The 20,564-nt window shown below is 32.6% G+C and overlaps 2 protein-coding genes across 5 annotated transcripts in view; one reads left to right on the top strand and one right to left on the bottom strand.

Annotated features, from left to right (window-relative positions):
• Positions 1–86: 86 nt before the first annotated feature.
• On the top strand, positions 87–2,186 carry LOC115885794 (transcription elongation factor, mitochondrial). Its single transcript, XM_030904817.1, has 6 exons — positions 87–231; positions 285–406; positions 466–694; positions 757–906; positions 1,393–1,637; positions 1,704–2,186. The coding sequence occupies exons 1-6, from the start codon at positions 178–180 to the stop codon at positions 1,972–1,974; spliced, it is 1,071 nt and encodes a 356-aa protein (XP_030760677.1). The 5' UTR covers positions 87–177; the 3' UTR covers positions 1,975–2,186.
• An 8,468-nt stretch (positions 2,187–10,654) lies between these two features.
• The window catches only part of LOC115885666 (ancylostoma secreted protein-like), a 63,875-nt gene continuing 53,965 nt past the window's right edge, over positions 10,655–20,564 (bottom strand). For all 4 annotated transcript variants that reach the window (XM_030904645.1, XM_030904644.1, XM_030904643.1 and 1 more), the window contains 4 exons: positions 19,196–19,446; positions 15,310–15,551; positions 13,124–13,815; positions 10,655–11,654 (listed from right to left, as the gene is read on the bottom strand). In XM_030904645.1, coding sequence (XP_030760505.1) covers positions 11,292–11,654; positions 13,124–13,815; positions 15,310–15,551; positions 19,196–19,446 — 1,548 coding nt within the window. In that variant the 3' untranslated portion in view covers positions 10,655–11,291. The remainder of the gene's footprint in view (positions 11,655–13,123; positions 13,816–15,309; positions 15,552–19,195; positions 19,447–20,564) is intronic.

The following is a 20,564-nucleotide window of genomic DNA, read 5'->3' as shown; positions in this document are numbered from 1 at the left end:
AATGATAAAAAGCCGTGGTGTATTATCATATATGCATATGCAACCAGACATCTGCTGTATGCTGGTGACCTCTATCCTCTTCTATTCATATTCATCTAAGATATTCATAATCGTGCTCTAACCTTATTTTTCTTCATTAGTTTTTTAAAACAAAAATAAGAACATCTTTAGTTTAGCATGTTAAGTTTTAGTAAAAACCTGTTTAGAAAACACAGAAATTTTGCCTCTCTTGTACGTATAGTTCTGCTGCAATATCTAGTGTTTTAAAAATGATTTATTTTCAGGTTAAACACATTAGTACAAATGAATCTTCAACACCATATTATTTCGATAGTAAATTTACCCCCGAAGACGACAACAGAATTCTAAACGCTTTAAATAAATCGGATCCTGACGAATTGAAACAGTGAGCTTATAACAGTAGTTACCTAATCTTTGTCTAATAAATAACAGTTAACATTTTAGATTCAAATTACCTATCAATCGAATAAAGAAAATAATTGACTGGAGAGAATCAAACGGTCCATTTAAAACACTTGGAGATGTATTGAGAATAGATGGAATTGAGGAAACTATATTAGAGCAGGTTTGCGTAAAGATTGCCCAGGCTAATGGATCAAGTGAAAAATTAAAAAGAAGTAAACCACAAAATAGATCATATCTTACCCCTGACCTCCCACCACATATATTAAATGTGATGTTTTGTGTGGGTTTATTTTGTTTTCATTATAATCTATATATTTTTTTAAATTACAGAGTTTCAAATCAGCTGTAGCCATACATCTAGATCCTGTAGGATTAAGTGTGGTTCGCCTAGAAAGGAATGAAAACACTTTAACAAATTGGTTTTCTGAAAGTTTTAGTCAGCTTCCAGTTAAAATGTTCCATACCGATACATTTTATTTGGTGAGTTTAGCTTTGGAAGTAATTATATGACATTTATTTAGTCTGTTATTAATGAATTTCAGATTAATAGGTTCTATAAAAGAAAACAATAGGATATATACTTCTTGAACAAAACGCCCTGTATATTGCATTCTTGGCTTCCTTCTTACAGAGTCCTTAGATATTATTAAATTTGTTTTTATAGTTTTAGAGGTAATAAGTTAATATTTCTGCCATTTTTAAAAAAATTATTAAGAAGAGGTATCCTGAAATCAAAACTATACTAGGTACTTACTATATCCTGCTCTCTACTTATTTTCTTATAAATATCATAATCTTAAAGAGGGTTTTCCATGGCAAACTTTCTAAAGTATAAAATAATGTTTACACACAAAAAACAACCTAATTTTTTTTAAAAAGAACATTTTGTATATATTTTTTTTTCATTTGATGGAACTATCAAAAAGTATCTCATAAGATCTTTGCATATACAATTTTGCATTTCAGGCAATAAATATTATAAGGAAAATACCTCAAGCTGATCTTTACGTGTTTGAATCAGCACAAAGTTTAAACCTTCAAAACCAGTCTAAACCATCTATGGTCTCTACATATAATCAGCAAATGGAATTGCTTGCGATGTTACTAGCATTGCTTAATACTAGTATGGTGCATAATCCTCTTGGTATAAAAGAGGGATCAACTAATGTAGAAAATAGAGTATTCTACTTGAAATCAAGGGTTGCTGCTAGGTATGCTAAACACTAAAAGTTAATATATTAATATAAATATTATATTCAAATATAACTATTTTCCAGGTTATTTAAAACACTCATAGGTTCTGAAAAAGTCTCTCCTGTTGTAAAAATTGGAGAGTTTATTAGAATGAAAAATAAATCAGAGATATTTTGTTGTACCCCAATGAATATAGATGACAGTTATGTACTAAAGTTTGATAAAGAAGTTTCAAAAAGCAAAGAGTTACTCTCTCAAGCACTAATGTTGGGTTGTGCCTTTATGGATCTTTGTGTGTACAAAAATCCAGATAGTATTGAGACCCTCAATTCTTTTAGAAGAAATAATAAATAAGAATTTTATTTAAAGCTGTGATATTTCTACAGAAATTTAGTGATGGAATTAATTATTATCAAAATTCATCATAGTATGAAATTGAAAATATTCCTTTAAAAATTGTAAATTTTGTTTGTACATATTATTTAATTATATTGTTTAAATTATATGAACTAGTTATACCTCAAAAACATACCAAAATAAAATATATATTTAAATGGTTCATCCTATATGTAGCTTTATCTTTGGAACTCTCTTTTCTATACCTTTTTATAATATTACAATTATTATTATAATTACTTACAGCGCTTTCAGATGGAGCGGACCGTCCGCGACTTCGAGCAAGTACCATGAGTTTATATGTACAATTTCACATGAGTCGCGTAAGCTCCGTCCGGATGATTTCGTCCGACGGCTATCTTGAAGAAAGACGATGATAATTACATTTTTATATGGCGTTGTACTTCATATCTTAAGATTTTACAGCGCTTTCAGATGGAGCGGACCGTCCGTCGTGTTTTTTCAAGATCTCCGTTGGACGGAGCACACGCGCCCATGTGAAATTGTTCATATAAACTCATGGTACTTGCTCGAAATAGCGGACGCTCCGCTCCATCTGAGAGCGCTCTTAATATTCACTCTAAATTGCTATTAGAGTATTTTAACTACAGTTTAATCTGTATTATTTTTTACGTCTTTTTTTGTTCTGTTTCTATATGTTATAATTAATTGGGTTTTATTCTATTGTATATAGGCATAAAAAATTATTTATGTTATTGAAATACAAAACTCTACACCTGATATTTTGTATGATGACAGGAACGAAGTTCTTGTGGGAAATTACATCTTGGTATATTCTTTGAATTCATTTTGAATTATATTCAAATATTTTTAGAACTATTAAATAGTGTCAAAGGCCCACTAGGGTTAGTCAAAGCATTGATTATGCATAATATATAGACAAGGGTCAAAGTTAAGGCAATATGTTAATAGGCCAGTCGGCAAGTGCATCGATGGCGGGAGCAAATCCGGACCAGCTGGAATAAGTTTTATTTTGTTTAGTTTGGTGTCGAGAAGCACGTATTAAATTTGCACTCCTCGTAAAGCCCGAATTTGGCCGCCATCTTGGAAAAATTGGCTAAAATTCGGTTTATTTATCATTATTTGTCAATAACTCCATTTCTATCAACTTTAGTGCAAAATATGTAGAGACCAAAATTAAAGAAGAGGAAAAACTCGATAAAAAACGTCGTATGGGTTTTTTTCGTGCGACTACCCAAAATATCGAATTTTACGAAAACAAAATTAAATGATATAATGTACTTATTTCCACACCACCTTGAGCGGCAACCCAGAGACATAAAGCCCAAAAAATTTGTTTGCTACTGGTTGGCAGTAGCCTGCTGTCGCGGTCATAATGGAAGAACGCAATTTGCATTATGACCCCAATAACGAACTAAATGTTTATTGTTCCGCGACTGGTGGAAAATCAAGTTTAACCGCCTGATCTCCCAGGAAGCTGCCTTAAGGTAAAGTACCCGGCGCGTTTTTTTTTGAGTGGTCTCCCCATTTCCAATAGGCCTAATCCACATGTCGTCAACTTAGGTTTCTTTTGAGGTGGAAGGTTCATCAGAGTTCCTTCCTTTTTTTTATGTTACTGACTGTTCAATATAATCTTCCTGAATGTCTTCCACATCTGTATCATACTCCGGATCTGGTTCATAAGGTGCAGAATATTTTCGTTGATCTTTATAGAGAGTCTTGCGTCTATAAATGCGTCTTTGGTCGGTGGTAATGATGCTAGGTTTGGTAAGCTTTTCGTAATAGATTTTACGAAACACTGGTATCTGTACTTATCTAATGAGTCGCATTTTTTGGATCCACATAGATGAAGAAGAAATGGTTCTCCAGCTTTTTCTATATCTTTTGGGGATGCGTTTGGGTCTTTGAAAGTTTGTGCAGCTTTCAAAGTTTCAGCAGCTCAAAGTATGGGTTGATGCCCATTGCTACTTCCCAAGATGCAGCTCCCCAAGAATTATTAAATCTAATTTCATGTAAATGTGCCAAAGGTTGTAATACATCTTATAGTTGCCGCAAAGCAGGTTTGCGTTGCGTTGCTCGGTAATGTGTGCACTTTGTCAGGGCAAATCATGTTCGAATAGTTTGGAGGTGGCAAAATTAGACGAAGATGAGTACGAGGACAATTTTCCTCTCGATAAAGATCAACGAAAAGAATATTCTGCACCTTATGAACCAGATCCGGAATATGATACAGATGTGGAAGACATTCAGGAAGATTATATTGAACAACCACTAACATCAAAAAACGAAGGAACTCTGATGAACCTTCCACCTCAAAAGAAACCTAAGTTGACGACATATGGATTAGGCCTATTGGAAATGGGGAGACCACTCAAAAAAAAACGCGCCAGGTACTTTACCTCAAGGCAGCTTCCTGGGAGATAAGGCGGTTAAACTTGATTTTCCACCAGTCGCGCAACAATAAAAATTTAGTCCGTTATTGCGGTCATAATGCAAATTGCGTTCTTCCATTATGACCGCGACAGCAGGCTACTGCCAACCAGTAGCAAACAAGTTTTTAGGCTTTATGTCTCGGGGGTGCCGCTCAAGGTGGTGTGGAAACAAGTACTGTTAACCCCGGATATATTGAATACGTACATTATATCAAACTTTAATTTTGTTTTCGTAAAATTCGATACTTTGGGTAGTCGCACGAAAAAAACCCATACAACGTTTTTTATAGAGTTTTTCCTGTTCTTTAATTTTGGTCTCTACATATTTTGCACTAAAGTTGATAGAAATCGACTTATTGACAAATAATGAAAAATAAACCGAATTTTAGCCACTTTTTCCAAGATGGCGGCCAAATCCGGGCTTTGGGGGCGGTGCAAATTTAACACGTGGTTCCTTACACTAAACTAAACAAAATAAAAATTATTCTAGCTTGTCCGGATTTGCTCCCGCCATAAACTATTTTTTAATACTTGGCGACTGACCTATAAGGCATATAAAACTTTTTGAGAGTACATGCATTTGCATAAATGGCTGATGAAAATTTATATTAATAAAAAGTTTAGGTTAAATTCAAAGTGTGACAAAAAGTGAGAAATGTTTATTAAAAAGGGTTGTGGGGAACCAATTTAGCAAGATTCAATCACATTTTTGTTTGATTATTTTGTGTTGCACAAGTGGTAAAAGGAAATAGACAAAATTCAAAAATAATTTTATTCTTGAATTTTGGCAAATTTGTTATCACTGCCTATATGAGCTTGTCATCTCGTAAATTATTACTGTTGCAAATTGTATCATCAGGGAATAATGCTTCAAAAACATAAAATATGATATTAAAAACATAAAATATGATATTTTATGTTGTTTGGGCCACTATTTCGTGATTAAATAGAAAAAAATTGTGGAAGTTACTATATACGGTTTGAACTTTGATTCATATTGAGTCGATTAAATGAAATTTCATATCAGACCTTTTTTGAAGACCGTTCAATTTCCTACAATACTGTGTATTGATTTTTACAAAAGGCTGATTTGTTAGAACGCAATAAATTTGCAAAAAAAAATGTTTCCCCGTGTTATTTAAATAGGAAATAAAAAAAATCACGATGAGACACTTCTTAATAATAATAGTAAAAGCTCAAACTTTACCAAAATGTTTTTTCATCATCCTGAACGACATTTTCATGGCAACTAAAAAGAAAAAAAATTGTGCACCATAATATCCATAGTTTTAATAAAATGGCAACAAAGCAATGAGATTTTTGAATGCCCGGAGTGCGGTAGGCAAATAGCATCACGTGTCGGGCGTGACCATCTTTTGATGCGTGACCACCTTGCGTGACCATCTTTTGATGCGTGTCGAATACTCGTCAGCGAGTAATGGCTGTATGTATATATATACAGGGTGCTACAAATTCGAGGTACGAGCATTGGTATCTCGGAAACCGTAATAGATACAAAGATGGTTAAAATGGGGCAAAGTTCACCAAGATGCCATCAAAAAAGTTGTAAAAATTTCAAGGATTGTTGAGTTTTTTGGAAAAAACGGATTTTTTGGAAAATCAATTTTGTTTTTTTCTGTCGTTACTTTTTAGAAAATCAAAAAACTAATTACACATTCTCATAGCCACTTTATTAGGGCTGTCTGATACTTTAAGTACTTTAAGATTTTCAAATTAGCTGATAATTTGTGAGATACAGAGGTCAACTTAACTTTTTTAAATACGGACCTGCATTTTTTATTTCAGATATTGAAAGAACTCCTGAGTACAACGATATGCTACACTTTATACTTTTTTTTTGTTTGGTAAGGTACCCAAAACCTTAACAACATCAAAACTATTTAATTAATATTTTAAATAATTTCAAGTATGACTCTGTTTTTTTAAATCATTTAATCTGATTATATTCATCGTAATAATATTGATTAGAGCTAATTTAGGCAGGAAAATCGAGGCAATTGAAATATTCAAATAAATAATATCCAAGTCAGCAATTTAAAGATATTATTTTAACTTTTTTTACTGTGAATTTGAAATCTCAGTATACGATCTAATAATATTCATAATATTAATCGTAGTTATTATAAATAAATCAATTTCTACAAACTACTTTCTAGTGTTGTACAGGTTCGAAATGGTTACCACCCTCCCTAATGCACAAATTTATTTTTTGTTCAATCTTATTTATAGCTCTTTGAACATAACTTCTTGTTATAATTCCGAATGCATTTTGTAGGCTTTATTGCAAATGTTGAAAAGTATTGATTTCACTTTTATAAATGACGCCAAGTAATGCCCGTTTAGTTGTTGCATTTCATTTTCCGTATTCAATGTTTTACCCCATATCATTGTAAGTTTGAAAGCTTATCAATATTGTAACGATGAATAGATTAAATGTTTAAAAAAAAACAGAGGCGGACTTGAAATTAGTTTAAATAAATTATTTTCAAATGTCCGAAATAAAAAAAGATATTAAGTGTGGCATATTATTGTACTCAGGAGATCGAGTTGTTTCAAAATCTCAAATAAAAAATGCAGGTCCGTATTTAAAAAAAATAAGTTGGCCTCTGTATCTCACAAATTATCAGTTAATTTGAAAATCTAAATATACTACCAGATAGGCCTAATAAAGTGGCCATGAAAATGTGCTATTAGTTTTTTGATTTCCTAAAAAGTAACGCCAGGAAAAAATAAAATTGATTTTCAAAAAAATTCGTTTTTTTTTTCAAAAAACTCAGCAATCCTTTAAATTTTTAAAACTTTTTTGATTGCATCTTGGTGAACCTCTCAAGGCGCAACTTTGCCCCAATTTAACCATGTTCGTATCTAATACGGTTACCGAGATACCAATGCTCGTACCTCGAATTTGTAGCACCCTGTATACAGGGTGTCCCAGGCTGAGCGTACATTAGACGTTTCTAGAGAACTACAACATCTAGCTCGGAGATTTTTTGCACATCATTGTTACACAACGAGATCTATCGATTAAAAATATTTTCAATATGGCGGCGCTTCCGGAAATACCGGAAGTTAATAGCAACTTTCTTATTTTAAATGGGTGCCCCCATTTTTTATTACATACTTAAATTCTCTGTAAAATTTTATGAATTTTGATATTAAACACTCTATATCTAACATTGACCGTTTTTGAGAAAAAAAATATTTAAAATTTTTGAAGGAAAAAAACTGCCTGCCAAAAATTTGTGTATAGCCTAAACGTCATATTTAGTGATTACCGCAGTCACTGTGACATAAAAAGTAGACATGTGGCCATCTATTTCAAAAATGAAATTGTTCGAATGTCATAGAATAATGACCGCAGCTGCCATGAAATTGAGGGATTAAAAAATTATCGTAAATCATTTTTTTCAAATAGAAACCCACTTTTTTTATTTCACTAGTGAAAAGGCTTTTCAATTTGTTACTTTTTGACTATACATGTTCCTATATCTAAAATAAATTGTTTTTAAGTTATTTAATATTTAGTTTTAAAGCGTATATTTTTCTTGATTTTAACCAGTAGCCTATGACTTAAACGTCAAGTGATGCATGCAAAACAATAGATGTTCATATCATATTGTGACACTTTGTTCAAAAAGCAGTATGTTATCGATCATCATTTCCAAGCCAACTTTGCTCAAGGTTTTTTTTTCGATCATATTATTAATAATATCAACCATTAGATATCACTAAAAAGTGAAAATACGAGATATATTTTTATAAATACACTCTTTAAACTTTTAAGGGGAAAATATATGTTTTCAAACTAAATCTTAAATAACTTAAAAACGATTTGTTTTAGGTATAGGAATATGTATACTCATAAAGTAACGAATTGGAAAACCTTTCCGCTAGTGAAATAAAAAAAGTGGGTTTCCATTTGAAAAAAAAATGATTTATGATAATTTTTTAATCGCTCAACTCCATGACAGATACCGTCACTATTATATAACAATTGAACAATTTAATTTTTGAAATAGGTAGCCACATTTCTTCTCTTTATGGCATAATGGCCGCGGTAATCACTAAATTTGAGTTTTAGGCTATACAATTTTTTTTGACAGGTAGTTTTTTTCGTCCAAAAAAAATTTTAAATATTTTTTTTTTCTCAAAAACGGTTAATGTTAGGTATAGAGTATTTATTATCAAAATTCATAAAATTTTACAGAAAATTTGAATATGTAATAAAAAATGGGGGTACCCATTTAAAATAAGAAAGTTGCTGTCAACTTCCGGTATTTCCGGAAGTGCCGCCATATTGAAAATATTTTTAATTGATAGATCTCGGCTCAGCCTGGGACACCCTGTATATGTAGTTTTAATAAAAAAAAAATCAGTAATGATAATTAACTTTTATTAACAGTTTTATTCAGTAACAATTTGATATTTGTGTGATAAAAAATGTTCCTTTGAATATATGGAATGTTGATATATGGTATAGTAAAAATACTAATTTACTTAAAACGTAATGGACAGTGTATAAGAAATAAAAGAAAATTGTACTTTTTTTAAAAAGTATGACAGTCTTAAGATTATAGAAGCTAGCTAAACATATAATATTGACAATAATATTGAACTAATCACGTACTTATTTTATATAACAAATTTCAGATTATGTATAAATATTCTGTGAACATAAGATTTATAATAACAATACAGTTTCCTTGAAAATTGTATATTTTTTGCAATATATTTTTGTCAAGATTTTCATTCACTTATTTCTACAAATTTTTCTTTTTATGTTTCATTTGATAACTATTCATTTTTATTTAAATAGAATTTGCATTGTTGATTGCGAACTATACTTACATATTATGTTTTCAATTTTGCTTGAGCTTGACCATACAGTAGTTATAAATTTATGTTCACACTTTAATATAAAAGCAATATATAGGTATTTCACATTAACACAATTTTACATACAAGAAATTTAATTATTAACATTCACAATTCAACAAGACCCAAAGTGAAAAATGGACATTTGAGAAGTTGTTTATGATTTAATTGTATATTATATAGCATTCATTGTGAGGCTTTAACAAAAATCCTATAGCTTAATGTATTTTTTGGATTCAACTTATATCTAACAAGTCAACATGACTTATTAGATATAATTTTTAGAGTTATTAGAAATTTACATGACAAAAAATTAATTTTGGTTTCTTATTTCACATAAGATGGACTGATTCCATTTGGGATATTTTATGAAATACACTTAAATAATATTACAATGAGACTATCACCTAAAATCGAATTAATTTTGTATATTTTATTTATTTTTTTATATTTATAGAAGTTTATTGAAATAAAAAAGTGTTTTTAGTACTTTCGCAATTCTACTGCGATAATGAGACATTTCAGAAATTGAAAACTAGACCTCTAATACTTGTCTATATTGTATATTATTGATAAATAGGTATCGATAGTGATGTACATTTAGAGGCACTATATGATTCAAGATTGTTCTAGAGGACGGCTTGTGCGAGAGTGAACTTATTTCAGCTATAGAAATTGAACAAAAAAGATATGCTAATATATGTTTGATAAATGTTTTACTATTCTATTATACTACCTAAAATACTATGTAGACAAAATCGATAATACTGGATTAATGTTAGAAATGTAGATAACATTTTGGCCAATCAAAATGCGCTATTCACAGCCAATCAGTACATAAATTCAAATGTGATGAAGTTACATAGGAAATATAAGTATACTTTCAATTTCGAATGTTTTTTTGTTTCGTTATGTTCGTATATTTTAAAGCAAAATAAATACCATTCTTGTAATAGTAATTTTAAAACAAATTTTTATCAGGTAGTGCAATATAAATAGTTTTTTTATATAGAAACTAAAAAAAAATATATTTTACTTGTATTATTTGTGTTTAGTCAAAAATATAACACTAGTTAAGGTTGAAACAAACAATGTTGGTTAAGGTTGGTTGTACAATTAGTTAAGATTGGAACTTTTGGTCGTTACCTAGAAAAGAAAACACTACTTCACCACAATACATCATAACACTTTAAAGACTGACTTATGAAATATCAGGTAATGATTTTAATCAGAAATATGTTGGGGACAAGAAGAATAATAATAATTGTATTCAAAGAAGATATAGCCCAATGCTCAATTAGAGCAATATGAACAGAGATAGAGTTCCCATTCCTTTTATTTCTCAGTTCCCATTGCTCTAATTTCCGTTATTTGTTGTTACACTAGATTGGTTTTGTAACGCTTGGCGACTGCCAATCATGTCCCTACATAAAAACTCAATCTGTGAATACTATAATTTATTGTATGTTAGCAAAACGCGCATTCAGTGTTGAAATAAGTAAAGTGTAATGGTGTATTGTGTGGTGAACTAGTATTGTATTTTCTTGGTTTAGTGTATTTAGGTAAATTTGTGATTTTTTTTATAGAAATTTCAAGGTGGCTTAGAAATGTAGTACACTGACACTGGGACTTATTATTATGTATACTTATCACAGAATATAGTCAAATATGAAATCTAGAGAAACATTAAATCTGTAGTTCTTGAATTTCATATCAATTTTGCTTTAAAATATATAGAGTGACTATCAATTAAAAAAAGGTAAGTTTAGTGTCTTTGGTAATTGATTCCTATTGAAATATTATTAGTTTAAAATATGTTTTTAACAATACCCAACAATATTAAAATACCACAGTAATATCTTTGGCATGGAAAGCTGGAATGAAAAAATTTTTGGTTTAAAGTGTAGAGTGAGGCAGTGCCACAAGAAACGTAACACTTTTTGGACTTTTGAAAGGACGTTGACGTCATGATTTTGGTTTCGGTACATTTTCGGCAAACTGGCCACCATAGTTTCCTCTGGGATGGTAATTGCAAACCACATACGTTTGACCTTTTTTATTTTTGGCCAGTCCTACTCCTAGATCAGTGGTGTTCTTCCAGATTAACTGTGTGAAATGAAGGCATCCTTGAGACACTTTTTCTACACCGAAAGTGTGAAGTTTGATTTCGTCGTACCATTCTTTGACAGCGTCTCTAGGTGTGGGTACGTGGCTGTAGTCGGAAGAGTACATGGAGAAGAGGTTTTCACCGTATTGGTTGTTCGCTCGGTGTTGTAGGCTGGCGGTGCGGGCACAGGTATCTGCCCAATTTTGAGCAAATTTAGATATCTGAAAATTAACAATTGTGTAAAAATATGCTACTGAACCAAATTACTAAAAAAATATTTTAAACTCTAAACGCATATGTTTATCTCAACATAATCAGAAGATCATTTTTCAATCTAAATTTTATTAAAAATGGTAAAAAAATTCTGTGTATTCTATGTATTAGATGTCTTAGTAGCCCTGTTTTAATGGAATAGGTACCTAATTATTTAAATACATACTAGAAATTTGTTTTTTTTCGGGATACCTGCATATAGGTTTCCAAGCTAACTAGATGCCGTTTTTTTTCGACCATACGGTTGTTTATTAGATACCATTATTTTTTTCCAATTTCAAAAATGTGTAATTTTGTTTCTGCTGTTTTGTTTTATTCAAAGCCAATTTGTTTTATTCCAATACCTACATGTTTTCAACATTTTTTATCAAAGCCATCTAATGAGTTTTGTCTGGTATTTTACCGTTGAAAGAGCCATATTTAATAAAACCGCGAATATTTGCGAAACCGCCAAAAAATATTTTAAACACTTGATACCGAAAATTTCCACTTCTTAATTCTCCATCTAACAAAGAAATAAATATACAGAGTGTTATATTTAAAAAATGAAGAAAATTGATTTTATATTTTGAATCATATTTAATAATATCTTAGGATTATGTAAAGTAATCTGAAAATAAGCCAAAAATGCAACAATATACAGGGTGTTCCTTTTAAAAAAATCATCCCGATCCATTTACACTTTTTGAGCCACCTTAAAAAAATTGTATTTTTTTCAATTAAAAAAACGAGATTTGGTATGTTAGTATAGGACATAAGACGACAATTAATCCTAATAATTGTCGTCTTCAATTGTTTTTGGTCACTTCCTGTTTCACCGGAAATGACTACAACTTTTTGATTTTTATATGACATCCTCGGTATTGTTTTACTTTATTCGAAGAAAATGACACTCTGAATAGACATGTCATATGTTAGCTTTTGACATTTTCGCATATGGTTTATTTGAAATTGTAACATGCGGTTCATAACGACAATTTTGACTCTGACTGACTTAAATTAAATACCAAGTGTGTGGTACCAAATTATTCGTAAAAAAAAGCTTTTTCCAAATATGCTAATGAGCCACCCTTGTTCCATTTGAAAAAATTGAGATTTGATTAAAAATATGATGTGGGCATATTCTAACCGGCCTAGACGTCTAATATTTTTCGGTTAGACACGAAAAAAATAATACCCAGGGGGACATTTAAAAATCAAAAGTTATAGCAATATAGTCATTTCCGAAAAACAATTGAATATGTCAATTGATCCTAATTTATGTTATATACTAACATACCAAATCTCGTTTTTTACCCGGTATAGAAATCGCTAAGGGTCACGGCATGCCATAAGAACCTTTTAGCGGAATCGGCTGTTAAATTTATCTAGAGATATTTGTCATAAACAGATAATATATAGAGGAGTTACAATTTACCTCGGGATTCAGTTTTAGATCAGGAACGCCATGTTTCCTCCTGTATTCATTATGAATACTCAAAGTTTCCTTAGAAAACGTATCTAGATCGAGAACACTGGATTTATTATCAGCGTAGGTCTGTAGGTTTTCACTTGTAGGTTTTCTTTTAGCCATACTCTCCGAAACCCCGTTATAGAACGCCGGTCTCAAGGGTGGGCAGTTTTCCACGTAGTGTCCTACAAAATTTCCAGCCGGGAAATAATTGGCTACCACGTAAATACTTCCCTGACTAGATTTGGCCACTCCAACCCCGAGATTCTCGCTGGATTTCCATATTACTTGGGTGAAATGGCCGGATTTTAGACTACTTGGTTCCCTGCCGAAAGGGTGATCCTTGATCTCTTCGTACCAAGTGTCGACGGGTGCGTTACCGTTGATGGTGAAGCTGGGATCCGAAGAATACAAGCAGTAGATGTTCTCGCCGTAGTTACTTTCGGGCCGGTGTTCCAAGATGTTTCTGGAAGCTAAGTGTTTGGCCCATTCCTCAGCATACTTGCATAGTTTTTTGTCTAGTTTTAAGGGAGCAACGCCGTGGCGTACTCTGTACTTGTTGTGTGCTTCGAGGAAGTCTTCTTCGAAGTTGCCCTCGGTGACGCTTCTTAGATCTCGGTTTGAGCTTCGGGAACTTAGAGATAAGCGACTCAGACGACCTGAAAATAGGTATGGATAGTTGAACTTGGTGAAGAAGTTCTCAGAAAATACTTATACACTTATGACCTTTGACTTTGCCCTGAAAGAATATCAATGTCAAGTGATTTTGAAGTAAAATAGAAAAATAGATCTTTTTCTACTAAATGTCAAAAAACAGCTTATTCATGAAATAAATTTTCTAAATTTTTTAAAGCTTACAAAATTTTCAAAATTTTTCAAAATACACAAATTAAACATATTTGGTAATTGTTTTAAGGGCCAATTAGCATTATTTTTCACGTAGAGTACTAAACATTGAATTATTGGAAATTACTAGTGATATAAGCGGTTGTAGTACTAAAGCAGTGTCGGACTGGCCATATAGTCAGGGTGACGATAGTCTTAGGACGTACAGGTAAAATAGTTCATTATTTATTCTTAAATAAACGGAAAAAATGAATTGTAATAAACCCCACAATAGTAGAAAAAACTGCTGTATTTTACGTCTAAAATGGTACTAGGCATCATGTTGTAGCTTTCGTTTCTATCACAAGATCTACAAAATAGTTAAATTATGCTTGAGTTTATACGAAAATGGAGAATAAGTAGTGTGTGTGGTGGTCATTCTCACAATTTGTGTCAGAGAATATTCAGATTGTACTTATTGAAATTTAAATGATTATACAACTCTATGTATATTTTTCCTATATAGAAGGATGTGATTAATAAGTGATAATCATTTAAGTGATTATCGCTTGGTGGCCATATTGTAATTGTCATTTTTTGAAATATTAATTCAGAAGACATTTCTGTCAGTTCCACAAAATATCCCGTCAATTCTTATTACAAAATGGCAAAATAAGAAGGATATAAATATGTACTTTATTTCGTTGTATAATTTTTTGAATACAACTCGATGTTTCGGGATTACCTAATACTTTTGCCTGACACTCAATGCGGTACCGGCAACACTAACTCACAACACGGGTACTCTAATTAATACACAACTCGGGTAACGCATTTCGTGTCAGGTGAAAGTATGATTCGGTAATCCCGAAACATCTTGTGATATTACATTCGAAAATCATTATTACTTATTTGAGACCATTTTGCTCTTACTCGGCGCTATTGTAAGCTGAGTTGGGGAAGAATAATAACTTAGCTAATACAACAATTATTGTATATCGTATGGTTACAAAAATCTATGTACAATATGTGGTGCATTGTTGATTGTTGTAGTTTTTTTATATGTTTTTTTTAGTGTAGAAATGAAACAGAAAAAAGTGACGGTAATATTTTGAGGCTATCCCCAAAATTCAAAAAAGGTTTCATGACAGGGACTGTTATTGTGAGGTTATTGTCTGTCATTTTAATTCAGCCTTAAATTGATTTTTCTTACATATTTGGGATGACGTCTGTCGATCTCTTTTCTGACTCGTTAAACAGACTTTATCTAATACAGAATATTCTGTAATAAAAAATTTCTAATGTTGACGATAAAAATAAAGATTTACCTTGTATTTCTATATTGTTGTTATTAAGTGGCGTAAATCCTCCAGGGGGTGGTACATTTTCACTGAAGCTTCCTATTAAATTTCCAGCCGGATAGTAATTGGCCACAACGACCACTTTACCTCGATATTTCGCAAACGCTACTCCCAGATTTCTCGATTCCCTCCACACCACTTGAGTAAAATGGCCGGAAGCCAAGCTTTGAGGCTCCATACCAAATTTGTGAACTTTAATTTCTTCATACCTAGAAAGAACATAAACAGATATGATTAAAGCAACAATATTTAGGATACGTCAACTTTATGAAATTTTCTTTGTTGTTTTATTAGTGTATCTTTATTTTTGTTAATAAATAGTTATAGGGGAAAGTCGCCTATTATACCACACCGGCTTCTAAATCGGACTTCTTCAATATCTATTTTGTAATATTAATGGGGATACACCTTGCGGTACATTTAGTAAGCCCAATAAGACCAGTAATACCTAAGATTTGGTGGTACGATGTATACGCACTGCTACTAGATAATGAGACCGTCTAGATTTGGTCATTTTGGTAGTACCTATGGTACGCAAGTGCGATTTCTGCGTTTTGTTGGTCAACCCATCCATTGCGAAAACCATTCTTCTGGACAGTTAACTTTGTCTCCCTTTTCCTTTAAAATCTTTCTCCCAAATCCGTATAAATAATCTCTCTAGAAGATTCTTTGTACTTATCTGTGCTCTAATATTTCGCTGATTTATGATAAGTTATTTTTATGGTTTGAGGGAATTCTACATGGTTAAATATCGCTGGAATGCTTCATATTGGAATTCTAGCCGAAGAAAGGCAAGTCCTTTATCGACGAAGAAGATCGTCAGCACTGAGCCCTGATGCACTCAGAAGAGAAGAGCGGCAGCATAGCATAGCCGATGGCAGGTACAATGGGAGGCCGCAACAAAAGGTAGGTGGACGTACCGTCTTCTACCTCAGTTGACTGTTTGGCTGAATTGAAAACATGGTGACTACCTGACACAGATGATCTCAGGACATGGTTGCTTCCGAGCATATCTTCATCGTTTTAAGTTCGATGATTCCCCGGAGTGCCCGTCGTGTCCGAGTGAGTTCCTGAAGACGCGGAGCACGTGTTCTTTGTGTGCCCACGTTTCAAATTAATGCGTAGTCATCTGTAGATTATCCTCGAACAAGCAACTCAACCAGAGACACTAACCAATGCGATGCTTTCTTCCAAGGCATCCTGGAACGCGACCAATACTTTCGCAACGAAAGTGCTTCACCTCTCTATAGAGAGAGGACGGGCCAGCGACAAGAACGGTTAGAGGAAGAAAAGCATTGACTTCAATTAATGGAAGGAAGAGCAATTGCTAAATCCGCGGGGACTGGCAGAGGCCGGAGAAAGAGGAGGTTTTTAGTCGGTATTGAAATCTGAGTCCGACACACCAGGCCAATCATCTGGCTCTGCGATACGCAAATGTATTTTCCTACCTCTATAAAAAAAATGGTTAAATATCCCCTTACTTCTCTACTGTTTTGCAATCTCTGTAGCGTATAGTAATGTAAAGACCCACACGAATCGATTCAAACGGGACTAGATTGCAACACAGATCTGTGGCCATCTCCCGCGATCGCAGTTGCAAGTTGCTTGTTTTTTATTTCCACTGGGTTATTTTATATCTATATCAAAATGGCTGATCAAGAACTAAACTTCGAACTGATATAGTAACTTATTTAAATTGAATACTACACCAACTGATTGAAACTGATTCACAATGACTTGCATCAGTGTGCGTGTAGTAGTTTCCTTTTATTTGGAAACTGATTGTAGGGGGTAAAATAGTTGGACCTAAAAAGAGCGCTAAATAATTTATTTTGTTATTTTCAATAATGTTGCCTAAACAGTGCCTCTGTATGGTTGGTCAATAGTACGGATGCAGGTTTAATAGAGGACGTGTAGAGGACTAATAGAGCTGTAATTATCGCAAATGCTGCAAATGGATATTGGAGGTGTTTTTTATTTGGTCTGTATACAGAAATATTTACACAGATGCTAAACCTGCAAACTGGATTGACAGTATAATCTCCGAAGCAAATAAAAATAATGGTTTGGAAAATGAGTTTATTAACATGATATTTTTTCAATTATAAGGGTCCGTCCTCTGCCGGAAACACTGTGGTCTGTGTAGCCTATTGTGTTTGTCCCCTTTCTATATCTACACCCATTCTCCTATTTCTGTACCCTGCATCAACTTATGCAGGTTCTTGATAGGATGGGAGCATAGTTCATTCGTTTCTAGCTTTGCTTTGCCAAATGAAAAGGGTCGCTTGCGATCCAGAGCTTTGCAGTGACATATTATGTGCTCCGCTGTTTCAGGATCTTTATCGCTAGGTTGAGCTTGTTCCGGTAACACTTGGCAGCCATATATGTCCTGTCATGAGACCTGTTGTAATCCGTACTTTATTCCTGCTAAGCACTAGTAGTTCCTTTGTGGTTTTAGAGCTAGGTCCTTGGATAAAGACTTTGCTATGCCTCTGCTCCTGCCTTTCTCTTTCTCCAGTGGATATTCTGCTTTTCCCTGATCCAGAGTTTTAATACACTACGGGCCATATATTTGGGTATTCCAAGTACTGGCTCTGAACCAAGATCGGATGCCGATGATCGTTAGCTAGTTATAAGCTTACCTCAGTAAGCTCTTCTGTTGTTGTTTTTTTCGTGCATTGTAAAATGGAAAGATTTCTGTCTGGAATACGGTTGAGTATTTACCTAAAGAAAAGGAAAATCATGCCCTTGGTCTTTCCCAAAATACTTCAGCTCCTGTTCGGTCAGCGGTCTTTGAATTCTATAAACCAGGTTAGTCTGTCCTCTAGGAATGTCGTATCCGTCCACATTCTTCGATCCATTTTATTCACCTCGAATGATTTGTGGTAGTGATAAAGAGGGGTCATTTGGAACATGATATGTTGATGATGATATTTATTGACAAGTTAAAGTCTGATGTGATTTTTTTAAACCACTCTATAATTATGGTTAAGTATGAAGTATAAATATGTATGTTTTAAATATATTTCGGATGATACCGGACGATATAGGAAACCTTGGTATGACTTCGGCAACCAATTTTCTAAATCGTTTAAAGGCGTTATGTTCCGTTAAGGCTTTTAAAAAATATATATTTATGTTGAAATAATGCTAATATAAATCTATAAAAAAATTTGATCTGGAAGAGATCAAGGATCAAGCTAAATATTTGCAACCGAAAAAGTTACCTCGAAAGGTTAACTAAAAATAATATATTTTGTTTATTTTTAAGAACATTGGTAAACCGTCCGATGCATCGGAACCTTTAAAGGCACATATCTTGAAAACCGGTCACCCTTTCGAACTAAACGATAACCACCTTTTTTACGTAAAAAAGTTCTAGCTTTAATTCTCATTTGTTGAAATTACTGTATCTGTAAGGATAAAAGAAGTACCACCAATAGTACTCTCTACCCTAATGGAAAGTACCCTTTCAGGGCTGTTATATGTGTATAAGAGTACCAAATTTCAGGAAAAAACGGCTTACCAATGTTCCTAAAAATAAACATAATATATTATTTTTTTCCTTTCGAGGGCTGTAACTTCTTCGAGAAACATTTTAGGGCATATATGTTCATAGGAACTTTTTGTTTTATTCTTATCTGTAGAGTCACCCACCGAAGTTAGATTAATTATTTTTTTGACACCCTGTATAATAGAAATATAAGTTATTCAATGAGGTACAAGAGACACACGACATAATGATGTTACTATATAATGATGTCAAATTGAGAAACGACTAAAACAACTGTAATTTCTTATTTATCTCAACTTCACTTAAATATACGTACGACTAAGTATCAAATAAACTTACCAAGTATCAACTGCTTCTTTTCCCGAGACTGTGAAATTGGGATTCGACGATTGCATCATAAAAAGATTCTCTCCATACTCCCTATTATTGCTGTGTTGTAACACATCTCTTTTGATTAAGGAATCAGCCCATTGCTGACTGAATTTACACATTTCTTTATCTAGTTTCAGAGGTGGTACTCCGTGCTTCCTTCTATATTCGTTGTGAGCCCTTAAACATTCTTGCTGAAAGTCCATTTTTTGATTTGGTTTCTGTAAAATCAATAAGATTACTACATTTTTTTTCTTTTTTCTTTCTGCACATTAATTGTAAAATTATTTTTTTTATAAGAATTATAAAGTCTTAGGATATATACAAAGATATTTTATTTAAGACTCAAAGTATTTTCATGGAATACCTCCAAAAACATAAGAACTTAAAATTAAAATGTGTCTTAGAATATTCAAAACTGTGTTATTTTAAAGGAAAATAAAGTAAAAAAAACAGAAACATTGGAGGAACTCCATAAAAAAAAAATGCTGTAGCATCCGAGAATCTGGCTATTAGTTTTTGGTGGGGGTGGGGGATTGGTAAGGGGGTATGGGAGGGGGTTAAAAATTTAAAAAAATCGTAACTCCAAAATTACAGTTATTTCTAAATCTATTTCTTTCTTCTTTTTAAAGTCGCAGTTTTTGAGATAAAAAAAAATTGGAAAAATTTCTTTACGTTGAAACTAAAAGAACTGCCTACCAACTTTTTATTATTTTACTATGGGCGGCTATACGTGTTTCCCGGCGCCATTTTTTTTTTACCTTAAATTTAAAACAGCCTGTGCAATAATTTCGTGAACAAATTTTCCTAAAACATTATTTTTTTATCATAGCCAATTCTCGTGAGCATTTTGTTTTTTGGATCATGTCAATGCATGCCTTGGGTAATTTTTAAGAGCGGATTAACTTGTCACCAACAATTTGCAATTTTTTCAATTATCATTTCTTTTTTTGAAGTTATTTTTCAATATGACAAAGCGGTTTTGGTTGCGAACTATATACTTACATATTATTGTGAACTATAATACTACTATGAACTGCCAATCATGTTGGACATTTGGGAAATGCTTGGCAGGAGGGTTAGAGATCGCGAAGCAGTACCGGCTTCATTAAATGAACTTCGCTTAGTCCTTAAAGAAGAATGGGAAAACATAATGCAATATATAATATGTAGCCTCAATGACAGTATGAACGGACGTATACAGGGAGTTATAGCAGCCAAGGAAGGGCAATACAAAGTATTAGGGTATTTTTTACAATTTTTCTTCTGTATGTACACTTGAGTATTACAGATTAGATGTTTTCTTTAATATCGTTAGTTCTGTTATCGTTATTAAAAC

Source organism: Sitophilus oryzae, unplaced genomic scaffold (genome assembly GCF_002938485.1).
Source record: "Sitophilus oryzae breed Bouriz unplaced genomic scaffold, Soryzae_2.0 scaffold_41_pilon_pilon, whole genome shotgun sequence".
Classification (NCBI taxonomy): domain Eukaryota; kingdom Metazoa; phylum Arthropoda; class Insecta; order Coleoptera; family Curculionidae; genus Sitophilus; species Sitophilus oryzae.
This window is presented reverse-complemented; position numbering and strand designations above follow the sequence as displayed.

What these genes read in the sequence shown, in the direction of transcription:
- LOC115885794 (XM_030904817.1), top strand. Translation starts at nt 178, where the DNA reads ATGTTAAGTTTTAGTAAAAACCTGTTTAGAAAACACAGAAATTTTGCC. An exon ending in TCCCACCACATATATTAAAT is followed by an intron (nt 695 to 756) that starts GTGATGTTTTGT and finishes TTTAAATTACAG; the next exon opens with AGTTTCAAATCAGCTGTAGC. An exon ending in ATACCGATACATTTTATTTG is followed by an intron (nt 907 to 1,392) that starts GTGAGTTTAGCT and finishes TTTGCATTTCAG; the next exon opens with GCAATAAATATTATAAGGAA.